Here is a 21,377-nt window from a genome sequence, read left to right on the forward strand (position 1 = left end):
TATTGTGAAATATTATTACAATTTAAAATAACTGTTTTCTATTTGAATATATTTCACAAAGTAATTTATTCCTGTGATGGCAAAGCTGATTTTTCAGCATCATTACTGCAGTCTTCAGTGTCACATGATCCTTCAGAAATCATTCTAATATGCTGATCTGCTGCTCAAGAAACATTTAATGTGTACAATTGTACAGAATATTTGTACAATATTTTTTTCAGGATTATTTGATGAATAGAAAGTTCAAAAGAACAGTGTTTATCTGAAATCTAATCTTTTGTAACATTATAAATATCTTTACTGCCACTTTTGATTGATTTTATTCAGCAAGGATGCATTAAAGTATTAATTTCTTTAATTTCTTTTCAAAAAAATACAAATAAAAATTCTTACTGACCCCAAACTTTTGAACAGTAGTGTATAATGCTACAGAAGCTTTGTATTTCAGATAAATGCTGTTCTTTTGAACTTTCTATTCATCAAGGAATGCTGAAAAAAAAAAAAGTACACAACTGTTTTCAACATTGAAAATAATCATAAATGTTTATTGAGCAGCAAGTCAGCACATTAGAATGATTTCTGAAGGATCATGTGACACTGAAGACTGCAGTAATGATGCTGAAAATTCAGCTTTGATCACAGGAATAAATTACTTTGTCAAATATATTTAAATAGTACACAGTTATTTTAAATTGTAGTAATATTTCACAATATTACTGTTTTTTTACTGTATTTTTAATTAAATAAATGTAGCCTTGGTGAGCAGATGAAACTTCTTTTAAAAACATTAAAAATGTTAGTGGTTCCAAAATGTTGGACTGTAATATATATATATATATATATATATATATATATATATATATATATATATATATATATATATAAATATAAATATAAATATAAATATAAATAAATAAATAAATAAATAAAAAGTGTCCAAAGATAAGACAGCAAGTTTTAAATTTGAGAACAGAAATACTCTCACACATAAATATAAAACATACATATATAATTATTATATTTTATTTATTTATTTATTTATTTATTTATATATATTTATGTGTGAGAGTATTTCTGTTCTCAAATTTAAAACTTGCTGTCTTATCTTTGGACACTGCAAGAAAACACAAACCTGAATTGCTCTGTTTGTAATGTTAACTCAAACTGTTCCGTCATCTAACTTTTAGAATGATGGATCTAGGGATGCACCGATCCGCCTTTTTCACTTCCGATACCGATCCAGATACCTGGGATTCAGTATCGGCCGTTACCGATCCGATCCGATCTTTAAGTAATAAGAAAAGCGCTAAATTACCTAATAAACTGTATGCCTCACATAGTGCTGTGACGGTCGGCATGACAACCGCGCCACCGCGGTCGTGGAGTGTCAGTGTCACCGGCGGTAGTGTGGCGTGTAATATATAATCTCAAAGGTCGGGTTAACCGAGAATTTTCCGTCATTGATGGAATTTTTTTAGCAGTGACGGAAAAAATCTGCAGCCTGTCCGTCATTTTGACAGATTACTGAGGCTGATGTAACTTAACTGTAATTCCCACCCCTGTCCAGTAGGTGGTGAGCGCGCTCCAGTGTGGCAGCAAAGCGCGAGTTCAGTCTCCAGAACAAAATGAAAACGATGCCTTTGATTACACACACCCAGTTTTTCCATTTTATTATAGGCCTATATTATATTATAATACTTTTGCTTACATAAAGTTTCTAATCCTTTTTGTTTTAAATAGTTTTTATTTTTGTTGTTGCTGCTGACTATAAGTTTATGGTCAATGAATGGCTTTTCCTACGTGACATTGTTTACAACACTGATTGAACTGACGTGATACAGATTTCGGTAAGCTACTGCAACTTTCAACATGTTTTTTGATTTTCATTCATGTTTATTTCCTTCTGTAGAGTAGTAAAGAAGAAGAGATGATCACACTCACTCACGATCCTCAAAAAGTGTTGAGATGAGATATAAGATGAAAACTAAAAAGTGACGGACTTTAACTTTTCATAATACTTTCTTTTCATAATATAAATAATTGCCTAGGCCTATTTGTTTATCTTATACGTTTGTGAATACATATGAATATGTGGACGAAATCAGAAGCTATTAAATGTCTTATAATTAAAATATAAAAATTAAAATGATGCAGCAACATATGATAGATAGGACAGAACAAAAAAAAAAGCTATTAAACAATCTTTCATTGCGCAAAAGTATTATAATATGAACGGCTCCCATACAAAGCGGCACAAAGCACTTATGCACTTATGAGGTACAGATAAACTAAAATATTTATCTGTACCTCAAATTAAACTATGGAATGGCTTCAGAACACTTGGAATATAGTGCACAGAAACTTATGGTGCTTTTTAATGTGTTTGTGCCTTTTGTAGAGCTTAACAATAACACAGAATAGTACACGCACAGTATCGGATTTTGGATCGGCCCTGTCCTGCCGATACCCGATCCAGCAAAAATGGCAGTATCGGAGCCGATACCGATCTGAATATCGGATCGGTGCATCCCTAGATGGATCACATGACGATAAATGATTAAATTATTTCTTTGAAGTGACCATCGGATGTACCCTTCACTCACGGCCTTGTGGAAGGACCCTTCATGAAGGGATTCAGTTGTTCACTTTTGTTTTTAAACACCCCTACAAATGGTGTCCCCTTCTCGAAGAGCCCTTCAAGGGCGCAAAAGTGCCATTTGGAATTTGCCTTGTGTGCTCAAATCCATTTCCTTTCCTGCTTTAGCTAACTTTCTCAGCAAGGTTCTCTTAAACCGGAAGCTGGCAGTGTATTTTAAATTATATATTAGGGTTGTGCCAATGGCTGACCGACATCACGATGGAGAGACACCATCCTGATGCAACGCCCCCGCCCCGCTCCGCCCCTTTTATTCCCCTCATGTGCAACCTATTGGAAAGCCTGGATGAGTCATTAGTTGGGAAATAAAATAACCCTTTCGCACGTAAGTTTAAAATATTCTGGCTGACCCCCCAGCCTGAGTTTTTCAAGGCGACCGTTATTTAGAACTATCGCTTTATGGTTTCCATGGTGATGCGTCATCGTTTGTCATGTCACACACCGCAGCACTGTATGACTGACTGATCTACTTTTATTTCAGTTTTCCTTTTTTATTCAAAATATTCACTAATTTGTTAACTATAACATGAAATATCTGATATTCCAATTGTCAAATATGTGAAAGTGGATGTGTTTTGCTGTTTAAACAACTTTATAATGATTGCGTTAGTTGAGCTATACACGTTATGGGCGTCGCCATGTTAGTTTGTGCCGCAGGTTCTGTTGGATTCACAACATCTTATATGTATTTAAACATCCAAAACCTAAAATAAACATTATGTGGTTGAAAACACTGCATATTTGTGATATATGAAAAGTGCTGCGCTCATCCATCTCTGGTTTAGCGCCAGCCAAAGCGCACACGCACATTTGAATTTTGGCAGTTGATCACATGATGCACTGCACTGAACGTTCTAATCACACCGGTGTGATCGTACGCGTCAAAGGGATAAATAAAGTAAAATAATGAAAATTATATAATAATTAAAAATTATAGTACTACGATGATATTATCGTCCATCACAATGTTTTACTGTAAACATCGTCAACTGCCAATTTAGGGGACATCGCCCAACCCTATTATATATTAGTTAAAAGTTATATGTAATTTGGCCTCTAAAATTGCTATAAAATCAAAGCCATATGTACAACCAAGTTGTTTAAAATTTGAAGTTAACAAAAATTGAGCTTGCCAAGAAGTTTAAGTACCATATTTGTGATAGTGCAATGTCCAATTTCTAAACGGTTTTCACAGTATGAATTTTGAGTGTTTAATCTTTAGAATGTTATAATTTGATGATTACTAAAATATGTGATATGTCTCAAAAAAGACAATAAAAAGGTTGCCAAGTGTCCCGCTACCAGCACCCTGACAGTTAACAGGTTAAACATCTATAACTTTTTCATTTTCTTTAAATTTTTCATTTTTTTTTTTTCATCAAAGCTGCTTTCATTTCTGCAATAATTTGCTGAGTTTCGTTTAAGGGCTGTATTCCCAAACATTCTTGAACATTCATGAATTAAAACCATTTAAGTGATTGAAAATGGGGGCGATGGGTTGTTGGGTTGGGTTGTTTGCCCATTACATTACATTTTCTTTTCCTATATTTTTTATATTTATATTTATACTGTACATAATTGTGCAAATGGTAAACATTTACTATGCAGAAAGATTTTTTTTTTTTTTTTTTTGAGCATTTTGTCTCTTTCGACAGGCTTGCAAGGCGGCATCTTCCAAACTTCTTGGGGCATTACGGTGTGCCGCAGGCTCTCAGAAATTGTGTTGAAGCTCAGAAGGATGTGCTGGTTGTCCAACCTGCTCTGGCAGAGGTAACGTCATCTTCAGTGCTGTTTTCCACATGATCATTCATCTCAGTCATTGCTTGTAGGGCCCTATGGAATTCCCAAATCCTGTTTTCTGTTTTAATTTTTCTGGATTCCATTTTAATGGATAAATAATTTTTTTGTAATCCAAAAGCATGCCTGCATGTCTAATTAGGTGAATTCATTAAAAATATAATTAAACAACAATTTATTAAGTAAAAAAAAAAAAAAAAATCATTTTGAAGACTCTATGAAATCATTTCTATTTTTCCTAAATTAAGTGTTTTCCATTTTAATATTCCATTTTTATGGTTTAATTAAATTTTTATAATCTAAAAAATCTACATTTTACTGTACAGTAGTAATATATTTCTGTACATTTCTGTACATTTTCAGGTTAAACAGTTTTATTTTGGTGTGTAGTGTAGAGCTTTGAGTTTCTCTAAAGTTGCCCCTATTATGCTTTTTTGGGAAATTTTCCTTTAATATTGTGTAATATAGCAGTTTGTGAGTAGAAAAGATCTGAAAGTTTAAAAGATCAAAGTGGTCAAAATGGAGTTTGGGCCCGTTTACACCTGGTCACTTCATGCGTTTTTTATTTTTCTGAACAGATAGCTTATCCAATTGTGAAAAGACCAGCGCTGGAAAGCTTTTCTAATGTTAACACCGGTCCTAAAGCGCTTTCCTGATCAGAACCCTTAATTTTCCAGTGATATTTTTATGAGCTTTTCTTTTGTATTGTGTCCCATCTCTCTTTCTGCATTCTTTCTTCAAATCTCCCTCTTGCTCACTCTCTTTCCTCCACCGTCATACACCCCCTAATGCTGATTGGCTGCACGTTTGTTGTTGTGTCGGTCCGACCAACTTTTAAACAGTTATTCAGATTTCGCTTACCAGGTGTAAACAAGGCTTGGGAGTTACAATTTGCACAATAATGACTTTTAAAGACATTTCTTGAACACTCCCTCGGTCTCCTCATTTTTGGACAAATGTAAAAACATAAAAAAACACCTTTGTTAAAATAAGTATTTTGAAATGCGTGTCACCTTTTACAGTTTTTCAAAATTGTTTTGGCACATTTTTCGAAACAGCCCTAACATTCTCTAAACTGTTAGTGCAGTTGTCACAACTGTTTGCTTGAAGATCAGAACAAAATGTAGTTACTCACCCAAAACATTTAATTTATGCTTCAAAACCTAGTTATCGTGTCGCAAAACACTTTTGCTGCTAATGAGGTGGGATACAGGTAAGGTTAGGGACAGGTTTGTTGGTAGGGGTGCTTTAAGGGTATTTTAAAGGGTTAGTTCACCCAAAAATGAAAATTCTGTCGTTACTCACCCTCATATCGTTCCACACATGTAAGACCTTCATTCATTTTCGGAAATGAAACACAAATGAAGATATTTTTGATGAATTCCAAGAGTTGTCTGACTCCTCCATAGTAATTTAAACCACCACTTTCAAGGTCCAGAAAGGTACTAAAGAAATTGTCCACGTGATTGTTTTTTGTGTGCAAAAACAAAACAAAAATAACGACTTTATTCAACAATACCTTCTCTTCTGTGTGTGTGTGTGTGTATGTATGTATATATATATATATATATATATATATATATATATATATATATATATATATATATATATATATATATATATATATATATATATATATATATATATATATATATATATATATATATATATATAATATAATATTGGAATCCGTGGCCATCAGGGCCGGGCAGAATATATCTATTTTTTATATATATATATATATATATATATATATATATATATATATATATATATATATATATATATATATATATATATATATATATAATATGTATATATATGTATATATAATATATAAATAAATTAGAATGTACATGCATGTCTGACATTTTGATAACTGAATGGATCATTTTGGATGTGGAAGCTCACATGAAGAATGTTTAGAAGTTGTAAAGAGATTGACCATTTTATAGAAAATCAACTCATCAGTTTTGAAAAACTTTAATAGATGTTATTATAGCCCCTTTCCTCTTTTTGTTTTCACAGCCCTTGAGTTTGTTGTCTATGTTGCCGCGTTTCTCTGCTCTTTTGTGGTTGGAGGAGCTGGAGGCTGAGAGGGAGCTCAGAGAGTTCAGCCTCACCGGCGCCATCCTCAGGAAGGGAGCGGTATACTTACACCTGGAGGTGCCAGGACTCACTGAGGGTCGGCCAAGCCTCTTCATTGGTAAGGATGTTTTCTTTTAATCTGTACCTTTTTAAATGTATGTATACATTTAAGGAGAAAAGATTCAGCCAAAAATAAATGGGAAAGCATCAGAAAAGTGTTATAAAATAGTCCCTATAAATCAAGCACTACATTACAAGTCTCCTGAGACAAGGAGGATCAGGAGAAATACTGAATCCAAAATATAATAGTTAATCACTGATAATGGAAAATGATTCTGTGTGAGAATAACATGAGGGTGAGTAAATGCTAAAAAAAAATTTACAAAAATATTTACATGAAATATTCCTTTTAAATAATAATAATGATAAAAAAATGATCAGTAAAAAGTAACAGAGCAAATACTGCATCTAATTTTACATCTTTTTGTGAGAATAGTTTGGTGTACATAATACTAAAATTGTTTAATCCTCCAAATAGGTGATAAAGTGGTTCTGAAGAAACCGTGTAGTGGAGGAATTGTTCTTGAGTATATGTCTTACATCACAGAGGTATCTTGAAAATTTCTATTCTTAATGTTCACATTATTATTTGCATGCAGGTCTGTTACTAATGACTGTTTTGCTAATGTATTAATCTGACTGTTTCTTCAAATAATTAATTTATGTTTACATTTAAATACTGTATGCTTTTTATCGGTTTGTGTATTTCCTGGTAAACAAACCAATTTTAAAAAAAAAACATGTTTCAGTAAACAAGCAAAGTTGTAACTGATAAGAGGGTGAATATTTTGCAGGAATGCACAAATCCCCTCTTCTGAACATAGGGTAACACTTTAGATTGTTACACATCTATTACACATAATCACTATTAACCAGTTGCTTATTACCATGCATATTAGTAGCGTTTTGGCTGTATATTAGCACATATTAATGCCTTATTCTGCATGACTATATTCTAGATCTCTTAACCCTACCCCATACCTAAACATAACCACTACAACAACTACCTTACTTACTATCAATAAGCAGTAATTAGGAGTTTGAGGGAAACCTCCTAGTTCATAGTGAATGAACTAGGAGGTGACTGAACATCATAATGCATTACTGAAAAGGAGCATGAACTTATATCTTTTTACGCTAGTAAGGTGTCATGCGTCAACCCAAAACAGGGAATTGACCTCATATGCTTAAAATGCCAACAGCTGTCCAATTTAATGAGTGTAAGCTGTAATTAAGCCATTGAATGTTTTCAGTTAAATACTAAAAAGACGGGGTCTGTTTAACGTCTGTAGTAGCGAAGGCTGTGGGGCGTATGGCACATGAATGTAGCTTTTGATGCGATCAATGCGGGTTCGAATCCGCCTTTTGCTGAACTCATTCTTCTCCCTTTTCCTATCACAAATCAGATCAGAAAGGCATTTATTTTGAATAAAAATGAAGAAAATATTTGAAAGTTGAAATAAAGTGCCTAACAAGTGTTTATAATAAAGTATTTATTGGGTTGTCAATAAATTTGCTCCCCTCTGATTATTTGCTGCCAACTGTCCGTTGCCCTAATTAGTTGCCCTGTTCTCATCAGGTTGCCCGTTCACGGCAACGTTGCCCAGCAACATTGCTCAAAAAGCTGCCACGTGTATCATCACCTTTATTGTGGCTTCTGTCATTCCACAATCACTTGTTTTGCAAAATAAAAATGTTGTATGTCACATCTATATTAATGCTTACAGATCACAGAAGATGACGTGAGTTTACGCGTAAATGCTGATTTCCAGAATAGCTACCTAGGAGAACCTCTGGACGTGGAGTTTACACTCAACAGGTGCTGCTGGCTCGCTGCACCTCCACAGTGCTGCCATTTCATGATTAAAAATTCTTACACGAATACCCCTTTTTGTCCAGGTTGACCACAAGGAGGTGCCATTGCGCTTTGGAACAGATCAAGCATTTTGGCGACAACAGTAAGAACTACATTGCAAATATATCATATGATATGGTAATTAGCACAATGTCATATTGCTTTGAGGAATGGCTCTCGGTTTGGGCAAGTTATAAAAGACTCTCAGAACTTTCTGACCAAAATTGTTCTTGCATAAAAATGTGAGCAGAATGAAGGTGTAGAGACTGATTTTTAACAGATGAAGTTCTTGACACAATGTCTAGAAAATGTTGTCACTCTAAGTGATTAAAAAAAAAAGTCTTGGATTATTTTGTGACTAAACAGCACTCAATTAAATTAAATGTCTTTGCATTGAATCAGCCTCTGACAGTTCCAGGATTTTGGAGTTGCAGTCCTGTGGTGTGACTACTGCTACAATCGCCAGTCTAATGAAGAACCAAACAGTTTGGTCGATTGTGACCCAACTCCTAATTATTTGTACAGTCTGACACAAAGTTTTGGATTTTGTATTTCACTGTGGTAATATTGTGCAAACAACCATTAAGGACAGGACAAGAGTGTGTGCACGAGCTGAGTTTCATTGTATTCTCCAGTCTTGATGTGTGCCAAAAATGCTTTACACTTTTTTTTCTGTTAACCTACACCTCCACATTGGAGCACAGACCAGTATAAAATTGTGGTTGCTAAATGATATAACTAGTAATAACTAATAAGATAGGAACTAATAATATACATTGGTTAAGTTTATGCTGTTAATGACTGTTAACAGGTTTTTTAAAAAATCATGTTGGCTTTGTTCTGGATGAATCGGTTTCTTACTTTTGAACACGTTTAGAATTTTACCATTTAAGAATATAAAATGGAGGAACATTTATGTTGTTTTGTATGGAGAAACTATAGTTAAGTTTTTTTTTTTGTTTTTTTTTTTAGTTTTGTTTCCCAGCATGCTCACACTGCAGCCACCCCAGTGGAATGGAGAGTGGGGTCCACAAGAAGAGGATAAACATCTCCCAGAAGAGGTGAAAGTGAGCATGTGCATTTATTCATCATAGTTATGACTAAACCTCGACACACTTAGAGCTTAGAGTCCATAATATCATTGTTCTGATTATGTCACTAGGAGAATGGTGCAACCCAAACGATCAATGGATCTTCACTGACTGCAGAGATGGTATCTGTGGCCACACAAACTAAAACGGGTAACTTAAAAAATGTGTAATTATTATACATTTTCAGCACTTTTAACTGTGCACCTTTTTTAGGGGGGCAAGCACCAAAGGTTATTAAAACTTTATTACTATTCTTCCCAAACCTAAGTCCATGTCAGCCTTAGAAACCGTCCATAGGAAACTGATTAAATTTGGCACATTAATTATGGTGCTCCTGAATACCGACAAACTAGACACTTTTCGGCGAAATTCGCTGTCAAAATGTAATTTATGTGAATCGTGTAGATCCAAAGAGTTTTTTTTTTCCCGAGGATGGCAGGTGTCAGGGTGAGTTTGCAGGCACAATAAATGGAAAATGGGCTACTTTACCTCCCATAGACTAGAGTGAGACCATAAATGTCTCAAGCTGTCGTGATCTTTATTGGCGCTCTGTGGTGTGACTGACACATCGCTGTAGCGCTTCAGTTCAAACAGAGGCAGAGCACACGTGGGTCTCTTCCACTTTACAACACGAAATAAACATGAATGGATGTACTGCAGGATGAATGAATACCGAAAGTATGTTGAAAGATCCAGTACAACTTTCTGAAATCCGTATCATGTCATATGTAACGTTAATCGATTGTTTCAACCATTTGAAAAAACTTGTCAGCTACAAAAATGAACTTGGAGAGGAGCATTTTGATAAATATTTACTGTGACTATTGGCCATTGCCTATTCATGTACTTAATATGTGCTTCAATACTGAATGTATAAAACCGTTTTATGACGGCCACCATTTAAATGTTTAGGCCGATATTAAAAACGAGTAGAAACATAATTATGTCATTAAAAATGTATTAACGTTACTATAAAAGCTACTTTGTGCAATTTATATGTAAGTAGCTTACAAATCACTTCATTTTAACCTTCAATATTATAATGACGTACCAGCTGTGGTTCCTTGTATAGTTTACAGCAATAGTTGAAAGATTTTTTTTCTTTGAGGAAATTTGCCATGTACTGTACATGATAGGCCCCAGATTAATCATTATTGAATTAAAGGTAATAAAATCGAAATCAAATCAAGCTTCTGAATCAAAATCTAATCCAATTGTGAAACTTGTCAATGCTTAGCCCTAGTGTCAATAATCTTTTTTTTTTTATTTTTTTTTTACTTGAAGCAAATATTGTTGTTTTTTTTTCAATTATTTTCTTGTGGGAGTGCACCAGAATGCTAAGTTTATATGTTAAAGTAACAAAAATCTTCTCCTAGGGGGAGGATGACCCCAGACCCCCCTACTACTATTTACTTTGTAAACATGTCACCTTTTTCACCACTTTGGAGTTTGCAGGTATGATGGTAATCTGCCCAATTTTCAGGTCTCTTGGACCAATTCTATGGCACCACCGGCAGTTTAAAAATTCTCTTTTCTTTTGGAAATGAATTTCTATTCCCATGCTGATCACAATTATTGTTCATATGTGGTGTTTTTAATATGTTTTAAGACAAACCATGTGCAAATTCATAAGTCAACACCATTGCTGAGTATTTTCAGTGAACCAAAGAGAGTCTCAAAAATGCAGTTTATCGGCGGTGTTCCTTATGTCACAAACTACCTTGTGGCATAGTCCTGCATGGGTCCTATTTGATAAACCTGCACCCACAGTTATTAACAGAAACACTAATTTTAGCCCGCACCCGACCCGACCCGTTTGACATAAAAACCGCGACCCCGACCCACACCTGCATTAAATCTCCTACCTCAGGTAGTCAAAAATATTTTTCTCATGTAGCCTAACACAAGCAATAAAACCAACATTAAGCATTATATGTAGCTGAATCTAATTAATCATTGCATTAAACAACACAAGTAAATAATAGAACAAAGAATGTTTTAGTAGGGCTATTTAACTGTAAGCTTAAAGCTAGTAAATATTTTATCAGATTTATCAGATCGCATTTAAACACGGTTGTCTCTTCTAAAACCAAGCAGTGTATACCTGGCCACTGGTCCTTTTGTAGCAGTGCGAAAAATATTCTAAAACTTTTATTCAAATTGTGAATAGCCTATATTAAATACATAAAGTGAGCAAAGCGGGCTTCCTTTATTAATCACTACAGCTTTCAGTCGATGCAACGTGATTGGCTACAATGCTCAGCACTGCAAATCCTGCTGTAATTAGAAGCCCTTAACGGTCTTCAGACAGCCCGTGAACACAAATAAGCACGGGACCATTTGAAAGCAGCTGCCAAATGCAGCAAATTGAGTTGGAATAGTGGCTATTGGCTATTGCATTGTGCTGCTCACATGTGCAGCTTTGGCCAATACTGAGCCGGCATTTGGACGTAAACGTGGAAGCCTTTACTATGCTTACTGCAGAAACTGAATAAGGATAATGACGGGGAACAGAAGAGATCATTGAATAAAGTTATTTTTGTTTTGTTTTTGCGCACAAAGTATTTTTGTCATTTCATAACCTTAAGGTTGAACTACTGAAGTCACATCGACTGTTTTAATGATGTCTTCAGTACCTTTCTGGACCTTGAAAGTGGTGATTATATTGCTGTCTATGGATGAGCCATATACCTCTCGGATTTCATCAAAAATCTTATTTTGTGTTCCAATGATGAACATATGTCTTACGGACGTAGAACGTCATGAGGGAGAGTAATTAATGACACCAATTTCATTTTTGGGTGAACTAACCCTTTAAGAGCCTGATGAACTGTTAAAGAGTCATGAAAACCCAAAACATTTTTTTTTGAGATGTAAACCGATATGTATAGGCTGCACATCACTGAAAACACTAAAGGTACTCATTATTGTTATTCATAAGTGAAAAATGGTTATTTTTGCATTTTTCAGAGCGATTTCTGTCTTCCGGTTTGAAAAGCTGAGTCGGAGCAACGTCACACAATCTGACATAATCGTGTACTTTTGGCCCAAGTATGGGCATGGTCGAATATGCTGACGTAGACTGTTTCGAGCGATTCTCAACATATATTCATGACATAAAGCTCATGTAATCCAATCACTGCGCTGTAGTATGCATAAGATTATAATTGCGGTATTATGCATGAGGAAGTATCACTTTTCTCGCCTCGGTCTCTTGTCATTCAGAGACATATCGTTGGTGTTCGTTTCCTCAGTGCTTCAACACAATGTGTTTTCCTGAGACGCGACCAGAGCAGAAGTTTGGGTACATGTGGATTGTTTTGCTGTAATCTACCAGCAAAAATGGATAATATGTTTGCGTGAGCTCACATTACAGCAGAGAATTCAAATGTCACAAAAGTGCGGTTCATTTACCTCTGCCTGCTCTAGCTGAGTTCAAACACGCGAGCTGTATGTAGGCTATGTTTCCCTCAGCACAGCAAGTGTATTGTTTGTATTTTGCTCGCGATGCGGTCAGAACTGGAGTTTGAATACGAACACATGAAAAATACGACTGTTATGATATACACGCGGAGCGCGCATATGCTCGGTTTCAGCGCGGAGCTTCGCCTTGTTTAACAACACTAGCCATGTGGTACATAGCTCATACAGAATAAAGTATCAGTGTTTAAAGTTTCATGACTCTTTAAGGAGAAGGAAATTAACATTTTCGGTGTAAGAAAATGGTTTTAGGTGAATAAATAATACAGGGGTACTCAAGTTCAGAGGCCAAAAGGGACGCATTTAAATCACATAAAATACAAAGAGCAACAAATTACAACTCTGTAAGACTTAATATTTGTAGTTTTACTGAGTATTTACAAATGCAGTTTATTACCTAGCTAAGTCTTCTTAATGGTTATCCTATTTAAAGTGTCACAGAAGATGAAAAAAATGATCTGCATTAAAAAAAGGATTAATAGTTTGTCTTGCTGCATTCTTTATGCAAAAAACAAAAAAAAGCATTCATACTAAGAGTATGGGGGAAAAATGGCAAAATGCATAAAGAAAAACATTCTTGCGCAAACTTAAGGACTTCTTTTTATCACTTCTTATTCTTAGTGAAAGTCTGCATTCTTCTCACAAGTAATTTCAGGTCTGTCTGTTCCTCACTGGCTGTGAGTTAGACGAGAACCTTGCGTCTTTTTATACTTTTTATACTCAACTGCGCCTTTTTAATACTTTTTATAGTGCATATTTATACTCAGGGTCGTTTTACAAAGGTTTAATTATTATTGTTATTTTTATTATTATTAATAATAATAATAATAATACCTCTACCTTTTAATTTAGTCAGAATCTGCTCAAAACTGAGTTGTTTTTTTTTATTCAGTCACTGGCTCGCAAAGCCTCTCATTATAACAATCAGTGTAAACGCAATGTAAATAAGAGATTTGTTGTGGAGTGCTGTCAGCTTCTTTGATTATAACAAGAGTTTTAGCAAGAGTGAAGAACAAGAGTGAAAAATGCTTTGTTTGCTTTCTGTTTATAACACATCGACAATTTGAATTAAAGTTTTGTTTTCCATGCTGCTAAGAGGACCATCGGCCTGTGTATTCCGTGGGTCATGCTGAATCCGTCGATACCGATTTTGCCGGGATCGGATGAGACAACTTTTCCTCCATTTTGCAATATTTATTTATTTATTTATTTATTTTTTAAACACTTTGACATATCAACACAAAATTTGGTAGAGATCATAGTAAGCATGAACTGAAGGTGCCTGACAAGTTTGAAGACAGCACTACTTAAGCACGGTAAACTTCAGAAAGATGAGTGAGATGCTGATTGCAGCTATATTTCCTTCGGAATTTTCATTTTGTGATTTCAGATATATCTATGCTATTTCAGATCTCACATTGTCTGCAAAATGCATCCCAAACCCTGGCCAGTTCTTCAACGTTCAGCTGAATTCTGCCCAGAAAGAGGCCATTAAACGGATTCTGAGTGGAGAATGTCGTCCCACACCCTACATTCTGTTTGGGCCTCCTGGCACAGGCAAAACTATTACACTCATAGAAGCTATTCTGCAGGTAGTCTACGATTTACTACACAGTTTGTGCATGTGCCTGAAAATCTGTGATGCAGAGCAAATTCTTTTAAAACAAATGCTATTAATATTTATTGCATAATTTCTAAATTTGCTTTAGTGGTCAGCTGATATTTGGCATATTTTGGCCTGTGTCAGAAGCAGTACTTTTATTTTGAAAATGCATAGACCTCTTGGGGTGCGTTTCCCAAAAGCATCGTTAGCCAACTAACACCGCAAGTTCCGTTGTTACTAACATAGTTCAACGATTTGGTGTTTCCCAAAACCATAGTTCAAGAAAACATTCGCAAACTCCATGGCAAACTTGTGTGGTTGGAACGACAGCTCTCGAGTTAGAAACATAGTTTCTTGTTTTTATGACGTGGATTAATAAATCATTATCTTGAGTAAAATGAGCAAGCTGACATTAAGTACAATGTGTATCTTTTATTTCGAAGATATACAAATGTCATTTACATATTTTAGTTTGTCAAGAGATTTTAAGCACCGTTTTTGAAAAGTGTGCATGTGTGTACGTGATCTAGTATGTAAGAATGAGCCTATGATTAAATCTGGAAATAAAGAAAAATAACAGAAAAATGAGAATGTTCTCCGATGCCATGTGCATAATTTATATCACAAAAATCTAGCATTAATTTGATCTCCAACAGATTCATTTAAAGAAGTTATTACTCCACCACCTGCATGACATCATTCACCAACGTGGTTGAATGTCAGGTTTACAACAATACAGTTTCGGGAAACCGTCGTGACTAGCTAGTTGATTTGTTCAACGATTCATCGTATTATGGTAGTTAAGCAGCGAGTTATATCGTTGTATGGGAAACGCACCCCAGCACCTGAGTGCAGATGCACAGAAGCTCTCATTCTGTGTTCATTAGCTTATTGTCTTTAACAGTTCTGTCTTATAAAATTATTAGACTATTATAGTTCTGTGAAAGAATCCAGCAAGTCATTACTTTACATCCAATTATGGTTTAAAAAAGGCAATCACAGTTTAATCACAATTTCTAATTTCTCAGCACTGTTTATGGTAAAAATTGTGTATATTGTTTACAACTTTTCATGAATTAGTTTTGAAGTCAGATTCTATGAGTGTGCTGGTGAAGTGTGTGATGCTAGGCAACCATGTCTGTACTGTATGTGCAGGTGTATCACCGCATCCCCTGCAGTCGTGTGCTAGTGTGCACACCCTCAAACAGCGCCGCTGACCTTGTCTGTAAGCGCCTTCACCAGAGTGGATACTTGCACACTGCCAGTCTGGCTCGTGTCAACGCCACCTGCAGGCCAGAAGAGGTGCTGTTGTGTCTATATCTGTAATTGCAGCCTGTTGTTTATTTTTAGGGATGCGCTGATCCGGTACTGCCTTTTTTTTTTTCTTTTTTTTTTCTTCTTTTTTTTTTGCCAAATCGGATATCAGTCAGATGAGATTGTGCGTATACTATTCTGTGTTATTGTTATGCCCCACAAAAACATTATAAAGCACCATAAAGTTTTCGTGCACTATATTCCAAGTGTTCTGAAGCCATTCCATAGTTTAATGTGAGGTACAGATAAATACTATTTAAGTCATTAAATTCAAGTTCACGTGAATTCTTCCCTCCACTGCAGCTGTTAGTCATTCTCCATTCAGCATTCAAACTGCGTGTCGCGTTCAGTTACAGCAGTCAACAAGATGAAATTTAAAACTGTTAAAAGAAAAGGCTCAATAAACTAATTGCATAGATATAATACACTAAGCATCAATATCTCTTCCCTTTGTGTTTTGAACTTTTCAATGCGAAGTGCTGCGCTCTGTGACTCGGTTGCTTCAAGCTGCTTTGTGCTGCTCTTAGGGATGTATCGATATCAAAATCTCACAATACAATAATACCTTGATATAAAGTCCACAATACTGTATTTATTGCGATATTAAAAAAAAAAAAAAAAAGGAAAATAAAGAAAAAGAAATGAAGACTTAGAAAAAAGTGCCATAAGTGTTAAACAATGATTGAACATTACAAATTAACCATATCCATGTATCCATATATCTCTCTGCATTGATATCTGATGTATATGAGTAGCGGAAGGCTTTTCAGTGCATTCATTGCTATAATATTCATGATGTGAGATGTCTCTATCAAAGGATACACTCCTTGCACTTCGCATATCCATCACACCAGAACAGTTTTCGGAACCAGGTTGAAAAAACTACTTTTTGCCCGAAAGATATAGTTTCAAACAGTCATATGACCACGATAATATCAGGACAATTTTGCTATCGCGATACCACAATATTGATAACATTGTTACATCCCTACACTCTGTGTTGGAGCCTTTCATATTATAATACTTTTGCACAATGAAAGATCATCAATAGCCTTGTTCTATCCTATCTATCATATGTTGCTACCATTTAAAAGCTGCGCTATACATTTGAAAGAAATGTATTTTTATTTTACAGTATACATTTACTTGTTTTTCACGAATGTATTTTACAATACAGAGCATTTTACCAGATGTGCTGCACTTTTATTTGTTCTCCACTAAATGTTTAGATTTTATACAATTACTCATAATTATACAATTATGTGCACTCATGATTTTTCTAGAGTAAATTTTGCTGCTGAATTATCCACTTACCTAGTTTATAATAGTGTTTTTTTTATTTATTTTTTTTATCATAGATTGATTATATATCTTTTTCATTTGTTGTTTTTCTTTATAATGAAGTTGTCTGTATTTAGTAGATTGTGTTTAACACAAAACAGTGATTATCAGTTCAACACAGAGGTACAGAAATTACAGGGTTACAGGGGTACAGGGACCTGGGTTAGTAAAGCATTTTTAATTGTGATCATATTTTGTGCTCTACAGTCTATGCCAGAGGAGTTGCGTCAGTATGCAAGAGCTGGAGAAGATATTCGACATGCCAGTTTTCATCGTATTGTTGTTTGCACTTGCTCCAGTGCTGGTATGTTCTACCAGATTGGTCTGCGGTAAGACACTGACACTTAAGACCCTTTATTGCATACTGTGTGCACTACATGCCTCTGTTCTTAAATATGCTTCATAAAGTTTTGTGCTTTATTTTAACACTTAAACCACACTTAAAGGTTTAGTTCTCAAAATTGAAAAGTGTCATTAATTATTTCGTTCCAAAACTTTCGGTCCTCTTTGGAACACAAAAGAAGATCTTTTTAATTAAATCTGAGAGCTCCATTGACAGTCCACACAACTACCTCCTCCAAGCTCCAGAAAGGTAGTAAAGACATCATAAGTAATTCATGTGACTCCAGTGGTTTAACCTCAATTTAATGAAGCGACACGAGTGCTTTGTTTGTTAAATAAATCTCTGATGTGCGTTCATGCAACAACATCTGCTGTGCGTCAGCACAACACATATGGATTGTGGTTCTCTCGCAAAGCACTTGCTTCATAAAATTGAGGTTAAACCACTGGAGTCACATGTATTACTTTTATGATGTCGATTTACTACCTTTCTGAGGCTTGAAAGTGGTAGTTGCATAGGCTGTCGATGGAGAGACAGAGATTTCATCAAAAAGATCTTTGTGTTTTTAGGGTTGGTCATTTTACCCATGTGTTTTTGGATGAGGCTGGTCAGGCCACTGAACCTGAAACTCTGATCCCTCTGAGTTTGCTGTCTGAGACAAGTGGGCAGGTAAGACTTCACAATGTTTGTGTTGACCATTTGAAACTATATTGAGCTATATTCATTTGTGTATTAGCCTATATCCTCTGACTTTTACCCATCTTTATTCAATAGATAGTGCTGGCTGGTGATCCAAAGCAACTGGGGCCAGTGGTGAAGTCAAGACTTGCTTCTGTGTTTGGACTAGGGGTTTCTCTTCTCGAGAGGCTGATGGGAACTCCGCTCTACAGCTGCAGCGAGAGAGGCTACAATCCCCTGCTGGTCAGAAGACAATATCACAAATGATTACTGTTTGTTTGTGTGATATAAAGGAATATTCTGAGCTAAATACAGACAAACAAAACATTCATGACAACAAAACTTTTGCATGACACACACACACAAGGTTGCCTAAAAGGGACGTTAAATAATTATCTGTAAAGCTCTTTTTAAGAGAGCAAGAATCTGCTTGCAGAAATTACATTGGTAATTCGTAACCTTTAGAAGTTGTCACACATGGAAGTGACAGTGTTTTGACAACAGAGGCCTATTTTAGAAAGGACATTACGTGAAAACTCTGAGTACGTTAACCCTGATGAGGGAAACTCTAGGTTTTCTGTTTCAGTATAGGAAGTGTCAGTTACCATGGTAACTTGTTACCAAATATTTGCGCATAACCATTTTTAAATGGTAGTTTTCTATATAACATCAGGGATGTAGAGCACATTAGTGAGGCTCCTATATGGGCGGTAAGGAAAGCGTTCCTCGCTCACACTCCTTTTTGTGTTGTTTCCTGGGCGCAACCGCATGAGAGCCATCAAAGAGGAGTTTCACAGGATTGTAGGTAAGTAGTGTAGAAATCGGTTTAAATGAGGCTAATCTGATAAATGACGTTCACTTGATAACATCTTGTTCTAGAAGTAACCTAATAATTAGAATTTCCTTTTGGATTTCCAGTGTGGTTGAATGCATTAATGACACGCACATTCCCATCATCGCACCTTCCAAAAATGAAACGGGTGTAGAATGGAAGGATGCCGGATGGAAGGGTAGTCTGAGATATGTGCCAAAACCACCACTATGGCTGTTAAATGAACACAAATTATTCACAATTTATTTGGTCCTCTTTATTTCCTACAAATAGAAAGCAACAGTTATTATTTTTTTTATTATTCCAATACTTGATATTGTGGCCATCTACTCTTCATCTGTCAGTGGTGGTGGTGCAGGTCCTCCCCCCATTTTGTGAGCCTCTGCCTTCTTGCTGTTGGCTGAGTAGAAGTCAAATGTTAATTTTATTACCCTAATTAACAAATGTGACTTGTTGCATTAGAGAACATTTAATCATGTGAAAAGAACATAAGACTATGTGGAAAAGCTGCTGCACATTGAAATAGACACAATGATATTTATTTCATGTCAAATGTTTGTAAAGTCTTGTAGACTACACCCATGAACCTTTTATGCATAAAGCTTTACCTGATTGAATTGTTTTTTTTTTTTAATACTTCATTTTTAGCTCTTGCCGTGTTATTAATTTGTTTTATTTTTTTGAAAACTCAGTTTCCCATCTCAGGGTAAGTCAACTCTGGTTCAAGTTTTAACTTAGAGTTTGTTGAACCTCCTTAGTTCAAATGAACCACACTGAATCATCGGGACTTGGGGGGAATAAGCCTACAAATGGCTTACTTATAGATGTCTCTGTCTATTAAGCTGAGGTGTCATTTTTTTCCCAGTGTTGCCTTCTTATATCATCTTTTAAGAAAAATATAAACTGAGGCATATAAATGGTCCATACTCTAATCTAATTTCCGTATTGAGATGAGCACAGTCTCCTTGCTATCATTAGGTAGCTGCAGATTCTTGTCTTCAGCAGCTCCATCAAGAATCTTATTGATGCATCATGATTTAAAATAAATCAACAAAAACATTTAAGGCTAGAATCATAGTGTATTTGCACATTAAAATGGTTCAGATTTCCTTAAATAGCTAAAACGAACTTCACTGCAGGATACTCACTCCACTAAAACCTGGAAACCCCAATTGAATAATACTACAAGAATGGATAAAACAATAAATGAGTGGCTCTGTTCAGATTCTGTGAAATGGAACCACTTCTCGGGCTCTCCATCACAAAACCTCCCCTTTGTTGAATGTAGTTCAATCCTTGTTGCTTTGTAGGTGACTAAGCTGGTCTATAACTACCGATCCCATGAGGCTTTGCTGGAGTTGCCATCACGACTCTTTTATGCGGGTGAGCTGTGTGTGCGCTCTCAGAGAGCTGTAGTGGATGCTCTCTGCCACTGGAACAGACTTCCAACTAAGGGCTTCCCCTTTATTTTTCATGGAGTTCGGGTAAGTAAAAACTCAAATGTCACTTCTCAGGCCCTGCATGTGCTTTTGTCTGCTGTACATGTCGATTTTGTTTTGAAGGGGACTGAAATGAGAGAGGGCAGCAATCCATCATGGTTTAATCCTGCTGAGGCAGTGCAAGTCATGATGTACTGCTGCCAGCTAGCAAAGAGACTCTATAACCCCATACCAGCTACAGACATTGGAGTCATTGCCCCATATAAAAAGCAGGTGAGTCTCTGTACAGCAGATGTACAATTCTCTCACCACATCTGGCAATGTTTTTGGACCCTCTGTCTCTCTCTACTATTTTGATTGTGGTATGCAATGTATTGTTGTTATTTGCAACCACCACTCCTTGTTTTACGAGATTTGAAATGCGTAGCCCCTATATTTGCACTGTAACAAGAACACATTAAAACAATGAAAAAAAAAATGCTTGTGTTTTTAGCTGCTTCTTGAAAATTGTGATGGTTCCTGCAGTTTGGGTGGAGTTTGGCAGCTGATTTCACTAGAGAGGAGCAAAGAGGGTGAAGGTTCTGGAAAGAAACTTGATGCCTCTTTGTAAAGGAACACTGTAACTGACATGAGAGAGCATACAGTTGTAGGAGTGTTTTAAAGTGCAAATCTACACAAACAGGCAGTTGTGGAAATATGGGTGGTAGAGCTCAACTGGTCATCAAAAACGACCCCCAGGTTCCTTGCTGTCCTGGTTGGTATTGGTGTTGTAGACTCCAGTTGAACAACTGATGGGTTTG

The 21,377-nt window shown here is 35.7% G+C and overlaps 1 protein-coding gene across 3 annotated transcripts in view; it reads left to right on the top strand.

Moving 5' to 3' along the window:
• Positions 1–21,377, top strand: part of mov10l1 (Mov10 like RNA helicase 1) — a 54,172-nt gene that overhangs the window by 28,619 nt on the left and 4,176 nt on the right. For 2 of the 3 annotated variants that reach the window (XM_067362186.1, XM_067362184.1), the window contains 13 exons: positions 4,312–4,426; positions 6,482–6,659; positions 7,080–7,150; positions 8,329–8,420; positions 8,501–8,559; positions 9,429–9,523; positions 9,619–9,697; positions 14,438–14,619; positions 15,786–15,932; positions 17,493–17,614; positions 18,198–18,297; positions 18,403–18,549; positions 20,449–20,850. In XM_067362186.1, coding sequence (XP_067218287.1) covers positions 4,312–4,426; positions 6,482–6,659; positions 7,080–7,150; positions 8,329–8,420; positions 8,501–8,559; positions 9,429–9,523; positions 9,619–9,697; positions 14,438–14,619; positions 15,786–15,932; positions 17,493–17,614; positions 18,198–18,297; positions 18,403–18,549; positions 20,449–20,850 — 1,789 coding nt within the window. The remainder of the gene's footprint in view (positions 1–4,311; positions 4,427–6,481; positions 6,660–7,079; positions 7,151–8,328; positions 8,421–8,500; positions 8,560–9,428; positions 9,524–9,618; positions 9,698–14,437; positions 14,620–15,785; positions 15,933–17,492; positions 17,615–18,197; positions 18,298–18,402; positions 18,550–20,448; positions 20,851–21,377) is intronic. The other variant, XM_067362185.1, reaches the window with a different exon arrangement.

Source organism: Chanodichthys erythropterus, chromosome 16 (assembly GCF_024489055.1).
Source record: "Chanodichthys erythropterus isolate Z2021 chromosome 16, ASM2448905v1, whole genome shotgun sequence".
Lineage (NCBI taxonomy): Eukaryota > Metazoa > Chordata > Actinopteri > Cypriniformes > Xenocyprididae > Chanodichthys > Chanodichthys erythropterus.